This window comes from Vitis vinifera, chromosome 7 (genome assembly GCF_030704535.1).
Source record: "Vitis vinifera cultivar Pinot Noir 40024 chromosome 7, ASM3070453v1".
NCBI classification, from domain to species: Eukaryota; Viridiplantae; Streptophyta; class Magnoliopsida; order Vitales; family Vitaceae; genus Vitis; species Vitis vinifera.
Genome location: NC_081811.1, coordinates 29,118,828 through 29,139,724, shown reverse-complemented (window position 1 = coordinate 29,139,724; position 20,897 = coordinate 29,118,828). Strand labels below are relative to the sequence as shown.

The window sequence follows — 20,897 nt, the reverse complement described above, 5'->3', positions numbered from 1 at the left end:
TTGAAAAAAAAAAGAGGGTCGTTGCAAAATAAATAAATAAATAATAAAAAAACAGGTGACCTTCAAATGGCCACCAGCAGACAAAGCACAGGCGCCTGGCCAACTCTCTCTCTAAAAAAGACTTTCTCTCTCTAAAAACTCTTTCAGATCTCTTCCTCCTCCATGCTCCTCCCTCCCTAGCCACCATCGCCACCACAGCCGCCCCCGTTCACTTTTTTTTTCGATCCCAATTTTGCCCCCAACCATCTCCATAATTTCCCAAATTCACCAACCATGAATGACTTCTCAGGCCTCTTAGCGCCCGATTTCGGATACAAATCCCAATCCAAATCGGCCCCAATGTCCTCCTCCAAGCCCAGTTCCCGCGGACCCACCAGATCGCCTTGGAACGCCGCTCCGGACGACTCCGATTCGCTCTTCTCCTCCTCATCAGATGGCCGTGCAGCGCCATCGTCGTCGATCAATTTCGATTCGATTTTTGGTGGGTCATCCGGGTCGGGAGCCAAAGCAACGTCGTCGCCTGTTTACGATAAGCCGGTTTACGATGATGATATTTTCGATGGGGTGCCGGGGCTGAAGACCTCGGGTTCGGTGAACTACGATGCGTTTTCGACTGTTTCGGGATCGAAGCAGAAGCAAAACGATGCGTTTGATGATCTTCTTGGGGGTTTTGGGAGGAAGGATCCGGAGCCGAAGAGATCCGGAAATGTCGAGGATGTTGGGTCTGGATTTGATGATTTGCTTCATGGGTTTGGTCGGATTAGTCCTCCAAGTAATAGGTATTGATTTCTATGTGGGTTTGTTCTCAATTGCAATTTTTTTTTGGCCCGAATATGGATACTTTTGCATCAATTTGGCTGATAGTAGTGAGATTGGATCGTTGTTTGCTTTTCAAGTGTTGGGTAAATGCTCAATTGGTTTGATAGTCGAAGCATACATTTGTGCAAATTACTTTGGATGATTTTCTAACCGGGGTCCGGGGAGAGTAGTCTCTCAAGTACTAGGTATTGTTTGCTATGTGGGTCTCAACTGCAGGTTTTTGCCTGAATTTGGATACTACATCGATTAAGCTGCTTGTGCTGAAATCAGATTTATCCTTGCTCTTGTATGTTTTGGGTCAATTCTCAATTGGTTTGATATCAGAAGCACATTAGCTATATGGGTTTGTTTAATTTACTAGATTTGATGATTTGCTATCTTTTGGTGGAAATAGTCTCCCAAGTCATAGATACTGTTTTCCATGTGATTTGTTCTTAGTTGCATATTTTACCTAAATTTGGGTACTTTTTGTATCCACTTAGCTGTTTATGCTCAAATCATATTTTGTATTTGCTTTGTGCATATTGTGGATGTGCTCATCATATTGACAGCTGCAGCATATTAACATTGAATTTTGGGTGGTAATTTATGTTTTGAAGTGATTTTGCAAAGCATTGCATGCTATTTGTATGAAGTTGAATGGGGAAATCCTTTGTTTCTCAGATCATTTAGATATCTGATAAATTCAAAATTCAACAACTATGAATTGTTGGGAAAAGGAGCAAAATGTCAAATTTCCCCTACCTTAAAAGGTGGAGTAAGGGAATGAAGTTTGATCTCCAAACTAAATATCTTCTCATTGATCATGGAGGCCTTCATTCGCCCCTTCACCCTCTAATTGGTTATAGTAGCAAAGCTCTCCATGGACAAGCATCCACTTAATAGTTTGCCATATAAAAACGAAGCTTGCCTAGTTAATTTGTGGGCCATAAAATCTTAATCAACATGATCATAGGCTTTCTTAAAACCAACCTTTATGACTGCTCCTGACTTCTTGGATTGGAATTTTGATTAAGAATTTCATCAGGCTACAACTCTATATGTGAAACACACTTCACAAAGGGGACATAAGTTGGAGAAATAATTTTATGGATTATATCAAGTTGAGAATGCATATGAAGTATGAACTACTCTTGCATCCATCTTGAGTTTTTTCTTTTCTTTTTTCTCCCTACCAAGACTAGAACCCAGAACTTCTCACGTCTCCATCCCAACTCTTTGCTTTTGGAGCCAAGCCTATAGGGTGATGATCTTGTATAATTTGTGTTTAGGCTAATGGTTTTAAAGCCCTTAACTCCATATATTCTTTTGTTAATCTGAACAATTGCTATGAAAAGAAAGTTAAAGCTTGAATTAGGAACTCTTACGAATGGAACTTGGAACTCTTAAGAGACTCTTAGTATATCTCTTTTAGATGTTCTCCTAACAATCTTTGATAGAAAGTCATGATGAATGCCATCTACCCTCAATGCCTTCTTTCTATTCAATTGAAAGATTACCTCCATGATGATTTTCCTTTTTTAGGAAGGTAGCTCCAACCATCGTGCCGTCCTTAGCAATGGTTCTTTTTACTTTTGTTACGTACATTTCAATATTTCATAGAAGTTAATATAAGTATCAATCTTGAACTATTTGTTGATGATTCTAGTTCTTGATGGAGATATAAACATAATATGAGTTTTGTGTTAGAGAAAGAGTGTTGAGAAAATTGGAATGCTCTGTGATATGAGTCTTCAATGAAGAAGCTCAAGGAAAACAAGATGGATTATGATTTATCTATAGTTTCTCAATGAAGTTAAGGATCTTGTATTGGAATGCTAGAGTGGTTAAGAATGAGGAGAAGAGGAAGGTTATTAAATCTTTGTTTCATCCTCAAAAATTTGATTTGGTGTGCCTACAAGAAACAAAGGTGGAAGCTATGTTGATGGCCTTGGTTGGAAGCATAGGGGTGGGCAGGTTCTTGGAGTGTGGGTGGCCTAAAGGCAATGGGAGTAGCTGGAGGGTGGTGGCCTTCTAGGATAGAGTGTTGGAGCTACTTGAGAGGGAGACGGTTCTTATTCAATCTTTTTTTAGTTCAGATGTTGTGAGGACAAGTTCACTTGGGTGTTTTTCGTTTTTTATGGTCGTAGGATTGGGATAGAACTCGAAAATTTGTAGGAACTGGGCTCCATGAAGGGGTTATGGGGAGATCCTTGGTGTATTGAGGGAATTTCAATGTGGTCAAATTCCTAGAAGAGGGAAAGAATTGTGTTAGAATCTCCTAGACCATGAAACGTTTCTCCTAAGTTATAGAGGAATTATCCTTGGTTGATCTCCCCTTGACAAGGAGCTTTTTCAAATGATGTGGAGGACTGAATAGGCAATTGCTGTCTAGAATTGGTCGTTTCCTAATCACAAGTGATTGGGAATATCACTTCTCAAATACTGTCTATCAAAAAAAAAAAAAAAATCACTTCTCAAATACATTGCAACTCCTATGGCTGTAGCTAGTGTTTGATCATTCCCTTATCTTGCTAGAGAGATGGGGGTGAGAATGGGAATGCCCTCTTTTAGATTTGAAAACATGTGGCTTAAGGTGGAGGGATTCAAAGATATGGTGAAGGGTTGGTGGGAAGGGTATCTGTTTACTGGATCCTTGTAGCTTCGTTTTAGGTTTAGAGTTGATAGTGTTAAAGGAGGACTTTAGAGCTTGGAATAAGGGAGTATTCGAAAATGTAGTAGCCCACAAGGCTTATGTGTTGGATCAGACCAATTATTGGGATAAAAAGGAGAGGGAGTGGTTGCTTTCCTTAGAAGATAGCAAAGCTAGAAGGGTGGCATTAGAAAAGTCTAAATCATTGGGGCTTTAAAGAAAACATCTTGGTTGTGGTGAGGGTTTGTTTTATATCCCTTAAGTGTTGAGTTTTGTGCTTTTATGCACTTCAGTTGTACAATTACCTTTACTTTCTTGGGTATACAATAATTCTTGATTTTAATCAGATATATGCAGTGGATTGTTGTATGAGAGAGGGATTTCCCATCCTTCTGCATACTCACTTATTTTATAATAATAAAAATGTTTACTTCTGGTTTTAAAAAAACCTGAACTAACAGAAGATGACTAAACAAAATGCCTAGGAAACATGCAAGTTGAGTTGGAATGGATAAAGTGATATGACTTTAGAAAGACATGTACACATTTCATGTGAGATGAATGAGAAGTCCTGTTTTTGTTTCTTCTTTCTTCATCACTGTTTCCCTCATAACTAGTGTTTTTGGTGTTTTTCCTTTGTAAGCTTCCATGCATCCTTTAGCACAGGTCATTTGCTTTTCCCTAACTATGAGTTCTTTGAATATCTTTTGATTATAAGGACTTCTGGTCACTTTATATGAAGGGGGAAGACAGGAAAATTGCAAAAAAAGAGGAAACCAAGAAAAAGGGACAGTATTCATGAATCTTGAGAGGCATGGCCTTTTTTTGTGGGTTTTTGGTGTTTTTATTTTTCTGGTTTGCGTTTTTTTTTTGTTTGTTGTTTTTTGTTTTGAATCAAAGTAATGCCAATGGTTTTCTATCTCATTGATAACCCTATGTGCACCCCAAATACCATGATGCTGATTTATTTTACATGGATTAAATGCACTATTATTGTTATGTAGTGCTTTTTTTTTTTTCCCTATTTGTCAGTGAATTGCATATATTCTTTCCTTGCTCAGTTAAAATAAATAATCTCACCTGTTATAAATTTCAGTGGATTGGCATTTTACCACAATGTTACTCTTTGCACAGGCCGACAACGGACATCAATTGGGCACCAAAATCAACTGTTAATGCTACTGAAACAACCTCCAATGTGATTGAAGATCCGTTTGTTGTTTTAGAATCAACTTCAACCCCTGCTGTTTCATCCTCGGTGCTGTTTAGTGATCCATTAGAGGAAATTAGTAAGCTGAGTAATTCTGGAAGCACCAGAGTTGATGGTTCATCTGCTGTTGGTGGGGGAGCATTTAATGATTTAGATCCCCTTGATGGCCTTGGAAAATCTGCATTTCCATCTGAGATGAATAAGAGGGGAAAGAATAGGAGTCCTTCGAGCACAGAACCAACAAGTGAGACTCAAACTTTTGCTACTAAGGAACCAATTGAAAAATCCTCGGTTGAGGGTCAGGATAGCCACTCTCAAAAGAAGATGCCTGCTGAAAATTATTGGGAATCTCATCAAACCTTGTTTGACATTCCTACAGTTTCCACAGATTCTCATAAATCTTTCAGTCAGACGCCTTCTCCTCCTTCACATGTAAATGCTAGTCCTAATGAAACAAATTCCCAGGGAGAGATGTCTCCTAGATCTGAAGAGAACTTGTCTTCATCTGATGATGTGTGGCTCGCTGTATCAGATATTCCTCTCTTTACACAACCCACCAGTGCTCCACCACCTTCAAGACCCCCTCCTACAAGACCAACTCAAGTTTCAAGGGCAGAAACAGGTTCTTTTGGTTCCAATAATGCAAGAAAGAAGGTTAATGAGTTTTCTTCCTTCACTAATTCCTCTCAGTATTCTCAAAGTCCTAAGTTGACCCGTGGGACAGTGAAGAGCTCGGCTGTGTCTCAAATCGATGAACTTGAAGATTTTGCCATGGGTAGGACTCAGAATAATGTTGATGGCCATGCAGAGGGTCTTTATGGTGATGAATTTGAGACAAACTCGGTTGCTGCTGCGTCTGCTGCTGCTATGAAGGAGGCCATGGATAGAGCTGAAGCTAAGTTTAGGCATGCAAAGGGAGTAAGGGAGAGAGAAAGTGCAAAAGCTTCTAGAAGTAAAGAAGCTGGCCAGTTGGATAGAGATGAGAAAGCAATGCAAGATGCTCAGGAGAGAGCAATCAGAGAAAAACAGGAGAGATTAGAACACGAGCGGCAAGAGAGGGAAAGAGAAGAGGAAGAGAGGGAACAAAGGAGACTTGAGAGAACAAGGGAAATTGAAAGGGAAAGGGAGGAGAAAGAGAGAGAACAGAGGAGACTTGAGAAGGAGAGGGAGCGAGCAAGGGAGATTGAGAGGGAAAGGGAAAAGGCCAGACAAGCTGTGGAAAGGGCTACTAAGGAAGCACGTGAAAGAGCGGCTGCTGAAGCTCGCCTAAAGGCTGAAAGGGCTGCTGTTGGGAAGGTAAATGCTGAAGCTCGAGAGCGTGCAGAAAGAGCTGCAGTTCACAGAGCACAAGCTGAAGCTCGTGAAAGGGCAGCAGCAGAGGCAAAGGAAAGAGCAGAAAAGGCTGCTGCAGAAGCCAGGGAAAGGGCAAATACTGAAGCAAGAGAGAAGGAAGCACGTGAGAGAGCTGCTGTTGCAAGGGCAGAAGCTGAAGTGCGGCTTAGAACAGAACGAGCTGCTGTTGAAAGGGCTGCGGCAGAGGCTCGAGAAAGGGCTGCTGCTGCTGCTAGAGTGAACCAACAAAAGAATGAAAATGATCTTGAGTCTTTCTTTAGCATGGGTTCTCGACCAAGCAGTGCGCCAAGGCCTAGAGCTAACTCTTCAGTGAGAACCTGGGATTGTAGATCTGCTGTTCATGTTTTGCTTGTCTCAATGTTGTCTGATTGATTTTCTGACTGTCTTTTTCAGGACCCCGTGTTTGATACCCAATTTCAGAATAGGCGTGGGCCTGAAGTGGCAAGAACAGCTGCAAGTGCATCATCGACTATGAGAAAAGCATCATCAACAACAAATATTGTTGATGATCTTTCTTCAATTTTTGGAGGTACCTTTCTTTCCAAAGTGAAATTTTCTTGTGTAACATTTAATCATTTGTGGTCCTCTCTTGTAAGAATTATAATTGGCTTAACTATTTTTTATTGCAAAAGCTGCTCCATCATCTGGAGATTTCCAAGATGTTGAAGGGGAAAGTGAAGACCGACGGAGAGCCAGGTTGGAACGTCACCAAAGGACTCAAGAGCGTGCGGTATGTGTTTTATATGCCAAGATTTTAAAATTTTTTTTCTCTTTTTAATGAAATATAGTTATAAATAAGTTTTATGGCTTGCACTTGGCAAGTGTATGATTATTTGCTATTTATCTTCATGATGTTGGCTCTACAATTTTTTATTGTTGAATTTGTATGTGTTCAGGCAAAAGCACTGGCTGAGAAAAATCAGCGGGATCTCCAAGCTCAGAGGGACCAAGCAGAGAGACATGTAAGTACCTGCAATTTGCTATCTCTATTATCCTGTGTTCTTGTGTATGTTAGAAGCTGTTGGGGTTGGTTGGAGGTCTAGCCACACTCCATCCAAAGCTTTGATCTGCTTTGTGGATTGGTAAAAACTGTATCACCTCTTTTGATGAGGAGGCAGAGTTGATGCCAACTATTGGTGTAACTTAGTTCAATTTGTGTGAGTTGACATTGACCAACTACAGAACAAAGTCTAGCTGGTTGCAGTTTTGTTTTGTTTTTGATGTTTTTTTTAAGGGTTCTCGTTTTCTCAACCAATGGTTTTGTATAATCAAACCTTTAGGATTCTCATTTTCGTAACCAATGGTTTTGTATAATCAGACCAGATGACATTGTTTAGGCTTGTGTATATGTATAGTCAATGTGCAAAACTAGCTGATAGAAATATACCCTCCTGCCTCTACAACATGCAGAACTCAACTTTTATTTGGTATAAAATGGATGGGAACTCTATTGTGAGCTGGCTGGTTGTCTATAAAGTTTGAATTGAATATGGATAAGGATATTTTTGTGCATGCATCTAGTACAGTTTATGTCAATTACTGGAATTTACATTTTCGGTGAATTTGGTTGAAAAATTCTGCTGGAATCTATGGACTCATTTTGTTTAATAGCGAAGGCACATCCCATGGGTGCTTTTGAACTATCAAATTAAACTGTGTCCAGATCTGCATGCATTCTGTTAGCCTAAAAAAATTTACTTTTCAGTGGTTTAAACTTATTGATGTTATGAACTGTAATAATCCTCAGTACTAAAACTAGTTTTGTCAAACACTGTCTAAGAACCTGACTTTTAAGCAATATCTTTAATAAAACTTTGTATTGGTTTATTTCTTTTCATTTCAAGACATTTACTAGAATAAAGATATTATAGTCATTTATTAAATTCTGTTGGAAGATCACATAAGCTGTTGTGGTGACTGTTAGATTCCATGAATTCTAAATTGAGAAAACTCTATCTGATCTATTGAGGTGAGTTGCCTCTATCTGTGCCTTTTTTTTATCTTTTTGATCTCTTTGATAACCTTTTAGAGAATGGACATCCCAATTCTTCATTCTATATACCTATAAACCCTGATCTGTCTCAACTTCAAGCTACCCCTTTATTTGTCCAAGGGCACCTTAATTTGACTGCATCACCATCAAGAAGGCTTTAGAAAAAAGAAAAAATGCTATGCATGCAATCATTTTGCCACCTCTTTTACTACCTCCAGATTTGGCAATGATGGTTGGATGTAGAAAAAGGTGGTAAAAAAGGAAAACACGAAATTTTTTTTCTTGGATTCTATCCCACTTGCTCCGTTAGTGGGTAATAAAAAAATAAAGGTGGCGATAAGGGTGGTATAAATTGCAAAAAGGGTGAAGTGATGGAATTGTTATCTCTGGAATTCCTTATTTTCAATTCTAAAAACTTGGGATTTTAAGGAGTAAATTGACGAACTTCAAGTGGGATCACAATTCTTCTCATATGAAAAAAATTTAAGTAAACAAACAGTCTTTCTCTCACCCTCTCATCTCTTATTCCCCCCATTATATTGGGAACAATATTGCTCTCTCCATTGAAGGGTGTTGTTCCATTGGAGTTATGCAATAACACTCATTAATTAGGAATATCCTACAAATTCTCGTTCATTATTTTTCTTTTGTTCAACTTCTTTGAGGAATCTAAATGAAATAGATAATTATTATTAGGTTTCTATTATTTGGTTAACATTTATTGATTTGTTTTACTTATTTAATTGTTTTTGTATATGTTTTCCACATGGCTACATTATGACTTTAAGTCAGTTGTGTTATCCTGCTACTGTCTAATTATTCTTTTGTCTGATATCAGAGAATTGCTGAAACACTAGATGTTGAGATCAAGCGCTGGTCTGCAGGGAAAGAGGGAAATTTGCGTGCTTTGCTATCAACATTGCAATATGTGCGTTCTTGTAATCTATATATTACATATTTGCCTCTCATTTCAAGTTGAATAGATTTGATGTCTAAAAATTTATTAACCTGCATTCTTTCCCACAGCATTTGCTTCCTGCATCTGGAAGATAACTGTTTTCTTGCAGGGAGTAACACTTGACTGCATCTATATTTTATTATTTTTTAAAGTTCTTGATTAATTTCTATCAAGTTTAGTTGACTTCTCTTTGTATGCATCAATAAAATTCTCGTTAGCAGCCTAACAGTGATCAACAATCATTTGTTTTTTTTTTTTCTTAATTTTTTTGTTGCAGAAAAACCAAATTTTGTAGCTCAAGTAGAAAGTATGAGCCACATACCTTTTTGCCTTGCCAGCCACATACCTTTTTGCCTTGTCAAACCTTGGGGGTTTGTTTTGGTGAAAATTTCCAGTAAACATCAAGGATCAAATAAGCTTATAACTTTAGGTTCCATTATTAACTCTACTAAGTATTGTGCAATACATCATACTCTATCGTCATACTCTATCACAGAGATTTGAGCTTGCTTATTGGGAAAATGGTTGTTAAGAGGCTTTTGGAGGAAAGTGGTGGTAGGAGTATTTTAGGAAGAGGGAGGTTGATACAGGATGGGATTTTAAGGATCGCATGGAAAGGGTTGGGAGGAGTTTTCAAAGTTCACCTTGTTCAGATGGGGAATAGGCAAAAGATCCAATTTAATATGATGGTTGGGGTGGTTACTTTATGTTGATGGGAAGATTTCCTAATCTCTTCAAACTTGCAGTTGATGGCAAGGTCAATAAGTAGGTTTCCTCTTCTTTTGAAACTTATTGCTGATCTCTATGATTGGGAGCTAGATGGGGTGGAGACTTTCTTTAGGATATAATAGCAAACATTGACAATTAGTAAGGTGTAATTTCAAGCCACTGCTTTGGTGGTTTTTTAATACAATCTCTTTACTTATCAAAAAAAATAAAAAAATAAAAAAATTAGTAAGGTGTAGAGGATAAATGGTTTGGCTGAACTGGAAGTGTGACAAATTCTCTGTTAAATCTCTCTTTTCCTATTTATGTGATGGAAAAATCGAGGTGTTCCCTTTTGGGATTGTTTGGACCCCTTGGGTTCTGTTGAAGGTAAGCTTTTTTGCTTGGGACAATGGTGGCGTCTAATTTTGGCTTGATATGTTCACCTAGGAGTTTGAGTTGGGTCCATGACAAACAAGATTGGTGACTAGTGGAATTCATTTTTGGTTGTTTGGCTCTACACAGTCCTTAACCTCCTGAAATTTGAAAGAAAACCAGGTGATTCGATTGAGCTCATTATGTGGAGTGATATAATGGAGGTGCAAGGAGGTAGAAGCTGGTTTGTGATTGAAAAATCTTTTGAAATTTTGATTGACTTTTGAAAGGCAAGCATTGTTGATAATCACTGAGAGAGGTCATGACTTCTCGGAGTGGATTATATTTAGAGAAAAGGGTTGTTCATTCTCTTGGAAGGGATGGAGGTCTACTGCTAGACTGAGAACTTGAAGGATTTCAGCAAGGTGTGGTTAGAGGGAGGGCGAAGCTACAAGTTACAGCTTCTTAGCTATGAGGATGATATATTTCTCATGTGTTCAGTTCTATGTGCAGAAGCAAAAGGTTTGTCTTGGTTTTTCTTGAAGGAAAGGGTCTGCAAAGAAGGAAGGGGTGGAGGAGGTTGCTGATTTGGAGAGAATTTATCTGCATGTTTACTTCATAGATCGTACAATGTTTATGAACGAGAAGATAAAACTATACAAGGATTAAAAAAAGCTATACAAGGAAGAATCTAAAACGAATCCCTATAATCTATTCTTATCTAGTAGCAATAATAATAATCAAATTCCTATAATCAAGGAACTAAATATGACAACTACAAATCTGCTTCTGGCAAATGCCAATTAAAATAATTAGTCCCTAAAATAAATGGTCAATTAGAATCAAATATGAAATTTGGAAATCTTTGAATATACTTGTCAACAGTCGACACTTCCCCACAAGTTGGAGCATAGATGTCTCGAATGGCCAACTTGTCAGGTATCAAATTGTTAAAGAGGCTAGTCTAGGTTTACAACCAAGGATAAGAGGACCCGAATGATATTTTATCTTTGCCATTGGTGCAAATTTTTCTTGATAAACTACACATCTGTGTATAACCTTTATCCACCAATCTTGCTTTAAACCTCTCCACAAAACCCTTTGCCTCATGTTTCACTGTGAATACCCACTTGCAACCATCTTATTTCCCTCCTGTAGCTCAACTAGTTCCAAGTAACATTTCTTTTGTAATGCATCCATTTTTTCAATCATGATTGAAGGGAATTAAAGATTACTTCGTTCCCTTGCCCTAAATCTCATTAGGTGCATGCAACTATTCCTAGGGTTACTAGATCCTATGCACAATGGAAAACAATAACATTTAAAACTTTATTGGATCTAGTAGAACAAGTTAGGATTGCTGACCAAGATCTTGATGTTCCCAAATCAATTATTTGCAATGAAGATTGTTGTAGAATGTCGCGATAGTTGTTGGAGATCTTGTAAACAACTGATCTTTCGCCTGATAACACTTCCTTGAAGCTAAACACTCAAGTGGTGGAGATTTGGAGGATAGAGGCTAGGATTCTTTGTTTGGAATGTAAGGGAGAATGACAAAAGTCTAAAACACCAACTCTTAAGGGGTATATTATAGGCTTCCTACTAGACTTCAGTAACTTAATTTAACCTAAAAGGGGTCCTAATTGATTAATTAACCCAATAGGACTCCAATTAATCAATTAGCCCATTCCAGAGATACCATTCACTAACCCCTATGTAAACTGTATGTAATTACCAAAACGCTTGTTTGCACATAAGTGAACCAAGAATTGATATAATGTTCATAGACCATGCCATCAAGGCATTTTTCACACTTGTAACCAACTATTTTCTTTCCTTCTAGTAGCTCAACTAGTTCCAATGTATTTGTAATGCATCCGTTTCTTCAATCATGATAACTTTTGACTTTGGGTTGTCAAGAGCTTCATGTAGCTTATTAGAAACAAACACAAAGGATAACTAGTTTGCATATATTTTATAAGATGGAGATAAGCGATGTGAAGACATATAATGAGAGATAGGGTATTTAACAATACAATGTGCAAAACCATGACAAGATGATGGTTTTTGCTCTCTAGAAGGATAACAAGTCTGGTTCTCAAGAGTTACTAGAGTTGACTCTTCAATGGAAGTATTAATAGAAAGCTGAGGAGAAGGAAATACTTGAAGATTACTTGCTGTAGGAGCATTTGATTGGGCATTGGGTTGATCAAGAAGCGGTCGAGTCTTTTCGAAGAAGGCTATCTATGTGGAAGAGCGTTTTCGAAGAAGGCTATCTATGTGGAAGAGACAATATTTATCCAAGGGAGGAAGGGCGACTCTCATTCGTAGTACACTTTCGAATCTACCCATATACTTAATGTCTTTATTGTGTCTACCAAGCTCAGTTAGACGGAGATTAGAGAAATTCCAAAGGGATTTTCTATGGGGTGGGGGCAATCTGGATCATAAGCCTCATTTAGTAAGATGGGAGTTGGTGTGTCTAAGTAAGGCGAAAGGAGGTTTGGGGGTCAAAAGCCTTTCCCTCCTTAACAAGACTCTTCTTGCAAAGTGGAATTGGCGTTTCGCAAATAAAAGAGAGGCCTTGTGGAATCAAGTGATTAGAGGCAAGTATGGAGAAGCTAGAGGGGGATGGTGCTTGCGGGAAGTGAGAGAGGCTCATGGGTTGGGTTTGTGGAAAGGAATTAGGATGGGCTGGAAGTTGGTGAGTGATAGGCTGGCTTTCATAGTTGGTAATGGGAGAAGGGTGAGCTTTTGGAGGGATAGATGGTGTGGGGAGTCTCCTCTGTGTATGACCTTTCCCTCCATTTTTGCTTTGACGGTTGAGAAGGAAGCATGGGTGGCAGATATTTGGGATCCCTTGGTTGAGGGGGGAAGGGGGGGTTGGAACCCCTGTTTTTTAAGAGCTTTCAATGACTGGGAGATTGAGGAGGCGGAAAGATTTATGGAGAGGATTCAGAGTAAAAGAGTTCATGAGGATGTGGAGGATACGGTATCCTGGACTGAAACCAAAAGCGGTAAATTCTCGGTCAAGTCACTATTCATAGCTCTTGAGTCGGGTGGTTCATCTTTGTTTCCTTCAAGCTTTATTTGGAACGTGAATGTGCAGCCCAAGATAAGCTTCTTCGCATGGGAGGCTACGTGGGGAAAAGCCTTAACATTGGATTTAGTCCAGAAAAGAGGATGGGCCTTGGCGAACAGATGTTTCATGTGTCTTGAGAAAGAGGAGAACATAAACCACCTCCTTCTTCATTGTTCCAGGACGAGGGCGTTATGGGATCTTCTTTTTGCTTTATTTGGGGTGTCGTGGGTTATGCCTTTTTCAGTTAGAGATACCCTCCTAAGTTGGAATGGTTATTTTTTGGGCAAAAATCGCAGGAAGGTATGGAGAGCTGCCCCTCTTCACATTTTTTGGACGGTTTGGAAGGAGAGGAATAGATTAGCTTTCAAGGATGAATCGTTGTCAATTCAGAGATTGAAACAATCTCTTATTCTTACCTTATGGGCTGAGGCTAAGTTGTTCATAGACGATTGCCCTCTTTCTATAGCTAATTTTATTGATTGGATGGGGTCTAAGTAGGCTGTGGTAATCGGTTTTCTTTTTTGTCCTTTGGCCTTTGTTGGCGGGTGTATAGGTTTGTATACTTTGAGTCGCTATTTTAGCGCCTTTTTAATGAAATTCATTTACTTATCAAAAAAAAAAAGAAACGGTCGAGTCTTCTCCCTTTTTGAATATACTAATTTGTATGGCTAGAGAAATGCTCTTGAAGTGGGTGCAATAGTTTCAGATGATGATATACTGGTAGAAGGTAGTGGTAGCACATCCCAAGACTTCTCTCCTCCCTTGAGAGAAGCATCTAAATATCCCCTTAAATAGTAAGCATAATCTTCTTCAACAAAAATAACATCTATGGAAACAAACATCTTTTTTGAAGCATTTGTATCTTTTTTTGTAGAGTACTCCAAAAAAAGCACTCGAGTGCCCTTAGATCAAGCTTATTCCTATATCGTTTGTGAATATGAACATAACAAACAAGATCAAACTCCTTAGGGGGATATCAAGACAAGTTGGAATAAGATGTGTTTTAGACGAGGACTAGAGAGGGGTTTGAAACTAAAGGACTTTTGAAGGTATTTAGTTAATGAGATATGTTGTAGTAAGGATTGCATCACCCTAAAAGGATTTAGGAACATTCATAGCAAAGGGTAAGGATCTAGTAAGCTCTAAGAAATGACGATTCTTACACTCGGCTACACCGTTCTGTTGGTGTGTATCAACACATTAATTTTGATGAATAATACCATGAGATTGAAAATAGACACTTAGACCCTTATTCAGGTACTCCCTTCCATTATCTGAACACAAAACTTGTATTTTAGTGTTGAATTAGGTAAGAACCATTTGATGAAAGGACTTAAAGGTAAAAAAAGCATCACTTTTTTCTTTCAACAAATAGATCCATGAAACATGAGTACAATCATCAATAAAAGAAACAAATCACTTAAGAGTCTAAATAATTTATAACATGGAATGACCCCAACACATCACTATGAATAATTGAGAAAGAAACCAAAGTTTTATTAAAACTAGAAGGAAAAGTTTGATGATGCTTGGCTAACACACAACTATTATAATGAAAAATAGAAACCTGGACTTTGGAGAACGAGGATGGAAACAATTTGCGTAGATAACTAATGAGGGATGTCCCAATCTTTTGTGCCATAATCAAATTTGTTCTTCTAATGTTGTTATGCTTGTCTATCCAAATCTTGGCAATTCATATCCAAGTAGTACAAACAACCTCTCTCCTTACCAAGACCAATCTTCACTCTTGTAATAAGATCTTGACAGACACAATGAGTTTCAAAGAAAGTTACAAAACACTTTAGAGACTTAGTGATCTGGCTAATGGGCACTAAGTTAATGGATAGATGTGGAAGATGTAAGGCGATAGAGAGTGACATGGAAGAAGTTAGAGGAATTAAACATTCCCTAACACATTAGCAGAAGATCCATTTGTTTTTTTTAACATTCTTCGTACTAGGATGAGTGCTATAGGAAGAAAAAAGACTAGATTCATGTGTCATATGATCTGTAGTACCTGAATCTATAATCTAAGAAGACCTATAACAATCATGACTAGAGGTGCTTAAGGCAAATGCAAAGTTACTTGAATTAGCTAAGTTATAGGAAGCATCTTTTAGGGATAACCTTTGAGCATTCTCACTGATTTGATCTTCTTGGGTTTAAGAATATTGTGGTTGGGCCAAGGGACATGATTGTGCATTAGAGGATGCATGATGTGTTATGGAATTTGAGTTAAATCCCTTCTTACAAAACCATTCAAGATATCCTTTTCAACTTGAAACATGTTTCTTGAGCATGACCTGTCTTATTATAATATGTACAAAGTGAGACTGAACTCCAGTTAGACACCTTTTCTAGAGTTAGAGATAACTGGTGCTGTTGGAGCTTGAGCAATATTTAAGGCTGAACTCCAGTGAGATGCCTACAAGCACAGTAGCCTGACACGATGCTCCTCATGTCAAACATAAGCATATGCACCATGAAGATTGGAAGGAGGATCTTTCCTAAAATTTGAACTCTGATCTGATTAAAACTTGCATCAAGACTAGCTAGAAAATTGTAGACCCTCTCATTCTCGATTGTCTCCTTTAGTTTTGTTGTATCCACTACACGCTCCATATCAAATGGCTGGAGAAAATCAAGCTCTTGCTAAATGGCCTAACGAGAAGAAAAATGGTTGGTCAATTGCTCCTTGTTGTCTAGTCTCATTTGTCTCGCGCTTAAGTTCATAAATTTGAGAAGCATCATTACCATTAAAATATGTTTGAGCCACAACATCCCAAATAACGTGAGTTGTAGGAAGTCGGAGGAAAGATGCACTAATATCAAAGTCATTGAATTAAGAAGCCATGACATCAACATGGCATTCTCCTTCACCCAAGTAGAGAAGAAGGGATTAGAAATAGTTGGTTGTTTCTTCTCTCCAGTCAAGTATCCCAACTTCTCCTTTCTTGTGACATACAACTTCACAAACTGGGACCATGAAGAGTAGTTCGTCCCATCAAGTTTGTTAGAAGTCATCTGAACATGCATATTATCATTTTAAATTGTCATAATAGAAGGAATAAATGGTGGTACACCAGAACTAGAAACCTTTATCACCAATATAGACATGGTTTTTCTTTTCTTTCTTCTTTTTCTTTTTGGGTGCAAGGTATTGGCAATTTCAAACAAGGATAGAAGGCCAAGGGGAATAGATCAACTGTAAAAGCTTAGACCTAATGATCAATTGATACCATGATGATATGGAGAGAATTTTTCTGTACAATGTGTATAAGATAGAAGAAAAAGCTATACAAGGAAGAATCTAAAATGATCCCTGTAATCTGTTCCTATCTTGCAACAATAATAATGATCAAATTCCTATTGTCAAGGAGTAAAATACAACCACTGCAAATATGCTCCTTGCTTATGGAAGTTAAAATACTCAATTCCTAGAATAAAATGTAAACTAGAATCAGACTCTTAAGAAGAAGATATGGAAGTTCATTCCGTTATATATTTTTTGGACGGTGTGGAAAGAAAGAAATAGGCTAGCTTTTAGAGGGGGTTCTTTGGCTATTCAGACTCTTAAGAACTCTTTTGTATGTAGTCTGTGGAGTTGGGCTAAGTTGTATAGGGGAGAGGAGTCCTCTTCACTTTTAGGCTTCTTGGAGTGGGTAGCCGTCCCCTAAGGGCTGGTGAGGTGTTCTTGTTTTTGTTTTTTTGGCCTTGTGGCTGCTTTGTATACTTCCTGTATGCGGTGCAGCCTTTCGGCCTGCTTTAATATATATTCTGCTCTCGCTTATCAAAAAAAATGTAAACTAGAATCAAATATGAAATTTGGAAATCTTTGAATATACTTGTCAACAGTCAATAGTGGTGTTCCTTATGGGACTATTTCTAATGGAAGTGAGGCATAGGGTCTTTAGTAGGGCATTCCTTAGTAAAAGAGGAGGGTAAGGCCTGGAGGGGAGAAGGGGATGTTGTGTGGGTGGTCTAATAATAGTGAGATGGGGAGATTTTTTGGACAAGGCCCCTTTGCCTCCTTTAGAAGCTTGGGCTTGGTACCACTGGAGACCGAAAGGGAATATTTATGTGGCCCTAATGGGTTCTTCCTTAATCTTATTTGAGTTTGAGCTTTCTATAGAAGCAAAAAGGGATATGTGAGAAGAGCGAGAGTTTTTAACAAGAAGTTGATGCTATATAGATGGGTCCAGGTTGGCTTTTTAGGGTAGGAGTACATGCCAAGGAAGCTTGTGTGAGAATAGTGGGGCTCCCATTGTTCTTATGGGAAAAGGATTTCTTTGAGCTAATGGGTGACGCTTGTGGGGGCTTGTTTTGGGCGTGGATGAAGACATGATTGGGGGGTAGAAGTTGGAGTGGGAAAGGGTGCTGATCCAAACAGATGGGAGAAAGGTGCCGAGAAGTTTTCAGTTGGTGGTAAGGCAATTGTGTTTTTCCATTCATCCGTGGTGGGAGGTTCCAGCATAGGTGTTGCAGGTGGTCTCTAGTAAGTAGAAGGTAACGGAAGAGTTGAAGGGGGCTTCATTTGCAGCTGGGAGTGTAGGGTCTTTGGGCTTGTAGCAATTTTCAAATTCTGATGAGGTGCTGCCCCAAGGAGGAGCATTGGCTGCATAGGAGTTACAGTCATGGGGCCAGGAGGTTGAAGGGTCTGTGCTGGTGGAGGGCAGATTCATCATTCCTAATGCTAAAAGAGGGTGGAGTGGGCCAGATGTTTGGTAATGGCCCAATCATGAAGTTGGGCCTCTTTAGCGGCTCGACTTCTTTTAAAGAAGACCCTTTTCATGGAGATCTAGTGCCAAAGATCAGGGGGTACAATAGCTCTCCAGTAATGTTAATGGAGGTCACTTTCTCTCTAGTTGACGAAGCTCTGGTGGTTAAAGTAGCGCGCTTTCCAGGTATGTTGATCCCCTTTTCTTCCCTCTTGGGGTGTGGGCTTTCTTCTTCTCCTCACGTGCACTTGAGTCAAAACAATAAGGTGACACAGACAATTTGCTGTAGGGATGATGGGGAGTTTGCCGAAGAGCCTTCGCTTGTTCATGAGGAAGTTGTGAGAGGGTTTTTGCAAATAATCATTAAGGCTGGCACATCAGTTGATTTAATGGAAAATAGTGGGACCAGTGGAGTAGAGCGTGTTGCAGACTCAGTGGAGAGGCCTATTTCAGAGAAGGGATGCTCTTATCTTGGTCCAAACAGAATCCTCATATCTCCAAGGGATGCTTCAGTAAGTTGGTATTGTTCAGGAGATATGTGGGGATGTTGGTTGATGGGTTTGACAAGGGGATTTTGGCCTTGTTGAGTAGGTTGGAGCTCAAAAAAATGGGAAGAGCCTTGAACAGGAGCTAAAAAAGAAGTCTGCCTCTGGGACCAGGTTTGAAAGGGGGCTCCCAAGCTGGAATGCTCTATTACAATTCTTCTTCGGTTAAAGGGAGGAAAAGCAGGAAGAGTAGTTGAGATCTAGTCAAAGTGTGCCAATGAAGCTGGGATCCATGAGGGGGGATAAGCGGAAAGTGGTCAAATCCTTGATCAGATTGTAGTCAGCGGACCTTGTGTGGTTATAAGAAACCAAGGTTTAGAAGATGTCAGTTCAGATGGTGAGAAGTTTGGGGGTTGGTAGGTGCTTGGAATGGGGGGCTGTGGAAGCTAGAGGCCATGCAGGGGGTATATTGGTCTTTTGAAGTTCTATTTTTGTCTTTTGTTTTTTTTTTTAAATAAATTCTCAGCCTAAATTCTGATTATTTTTTTGGACGTCAAGTATTTATTATCATTGTTTTGGGCGTCAAGTATTAAAAACTTCAAGGGTATTAATCAATGATTGTTTAAAACTTGCTATTGTTTCAAGCACTTATCGTCTTTAACTGATTACTTATGAAGATATTTTGTTATCTGGTGAATGGGTTCTCAATTTGTATTTTATTTTATTTTTTTGTGGCAAACTTGTAATGGTTGTAACAATTGGATCTTCTTGTTTTTGAATGTGATCAGGTACTATGGCCTGAATGTGGTTGGCAGCCTGTTTCTTTGACTGATTTGATTACTGCTGCTTCAGTTAAAAAAGTTTATAGAAAGGCCACTTTGTGCATCCACCCTGATAAGGTGCAGCAGAAAGGTGCTAATCTTCAACAAAAGTACATTGCTGAGAAGGTTTTTGACCTCCTTAAGGTACTTCTATAAGATATCTAACTTGTCCAAATTATTCTAACCTTCTGGTCAAGAATTTATGCTATGATTAGTAAAATTGATAGTAAAATTATCATTGGATATCAGTTACTACTCTGTTGGTTGTGCTTAAAGGAATTATATTGTTACCTGTTCCAACATATGAAGCATATTAAACAATTAAATAACTTTTTGATGCTTTTTGATGTTTGACAACTTCCACTGGCATATCACCTGGAATTTATATGCTTCAATTTTTTAGTAATCACATCTGCTCGTATATCACTTGGAATTTATGTGCTTCCATTTTTTTAGAGACGATGGATTGCAAGTGTTCAGTTGATTTACTGTTTATGTTCCATGTTTTGGATTTCACTGCATATTTGAATTTTTTTATAATTGTTCTATAATAATTACCTATCAAAATAATTGTTCTATAATAATTCTGTCTGATAATCATATCATTCGATATGTTGTTATATTGCTAATGCAATTTTCTATTATGATGTGTCAAATTACTCGTATATTCAGTTGAATTTCTATTGTTATTTAATATATTGGACTACTTGTCTCATTGATTCAGTTTTTGGGCCTTGCTTTAATTTTAGTTTGATATAATGATATATAGGAAGCCTGGAACAAGTTCAACTCAGAGGAGCTATTTTGAATTCCTTGGATGATTTTTCCATAAGTATGTCACTTAAATTGACCATTTGTTGGGAGGGGAAAAGCATGCTGTTCCTGAAGAAATACTACTCTTCTACTGGTATGGTGCATTTTGATTGATGTTAGAGTTATGTCGCACGATGAAGGAACTGTCCCCCCATCACTGTTGAGATTCCTGAATGGTAAAACGCCCTTTGTTTACTGCACACTGTAAATTGATGTTTCTCTAGGGGATATACGGATTCAAAAAATCTCTGCTTGGAAGTTGAAATGGCTGGCCGATGTATAATAGTGTTACGCTCTTGATTAGTCTGCGCACATATGTTGAATTTCGAGTCATCCATTTGAGTGAAATGAGAAGTTTGTATTTGTTAATTCTTTTTCATTCCTTCCCTTTTGTTTGTGATAAGGCTTGATCCGTTGAAGGAATTCCAATGTGTTTATCGATATTAAAAACACAAAATGTTGACACCCCACCCGTATGATGGTTGAATTGGGAATGTGCTTCTATGCATTGGAGCTTATATATATATATATATAATCTATATATATTCAGGTTTTTTTTTTCCTCATGATTTTGTGGGGTGAGACGGAGAGGGCTATCCGATTTGTTGTTGTAATGGAGGTTGGGACACTGGATTGTTGAGGTTTCTTTCTTCTATGAGATGGAAATCTTGTCAAATTGGTTTTGAATTTCAAAAGCGCACACAACCATTACCTACCACAATTGCGGGAGGTTTGTTTAGTTTACTACCTTTACAATTCAAAGCTAATTTTGAATAAGGAAACTATACAAATTTTCAAAGTAAATGACTTATGTCATCATCTCTTTGAATGGAATGGTAGGTGGTGATACCACCCATTTATCTTTTTATGGTTCTTTACCTCCAAACCAGCTTCCGTTGTTCTTCCTGCTGGCTCTAGATATGATATAGT

General features: G+C 38.4%; 1 protein-coding gene across 1 annotated transcript; it reads left to right on the top strand.

Annotated features, from left to right (window-relative positions):
• The first annotated feature begins 52 nt into the window (after positions 1–52).
• Positions 53–20,437, top strand: LOC100247550 (auxilin-related protein 2). The gene is made up of 8 exons (XM_002275730.5): positions 53–779; positions 4,586–6,323; positions 6,408–6,543; positions 6,647–6,744; positions 6,911–6,976; positions 8,846–8,935; positions 19,122–19,298; positions 19,924–20,437. Exons 1-8 carry the CDS (start codon positions 274–276, stop codon positions 19,960–19,962), a joined length of 2,850 nt encoding a protein of 949 aa, XP_002275766.1. The 5' UTR covers positions 53–273; the 3' UTR covers positions 19,963–20,437.
• The last annotated feature ends 460 nt before the right edge of the window (positions 20,438–20,897 follow it).

Excerpts from the sequence above, each read along its gene's own strand:
- LOC100247550 (XM_002275730.5), top strand. The coding sequence starts at position 274 with ATGAATGACTTCTCAGGCCTCTTAGCGCCCGATTTCGGATACAAATCC. Across the intron at positions 6,745-6,910 it reads AAAGGACTCAAGAGCGTGCG|GCAAAAGCACTGGCTGAGAA; the intron begins GTATGTGTTTTA and ends GTATGTGTTCAG. Across the intron at positions 19,299-19,923 it reads AGGTTTTTGACCTCCTTAAG|GAAGCCTGGAACAAGTTCAA; the intron begins GTACTTCTATAA and ends AATGATATATAG.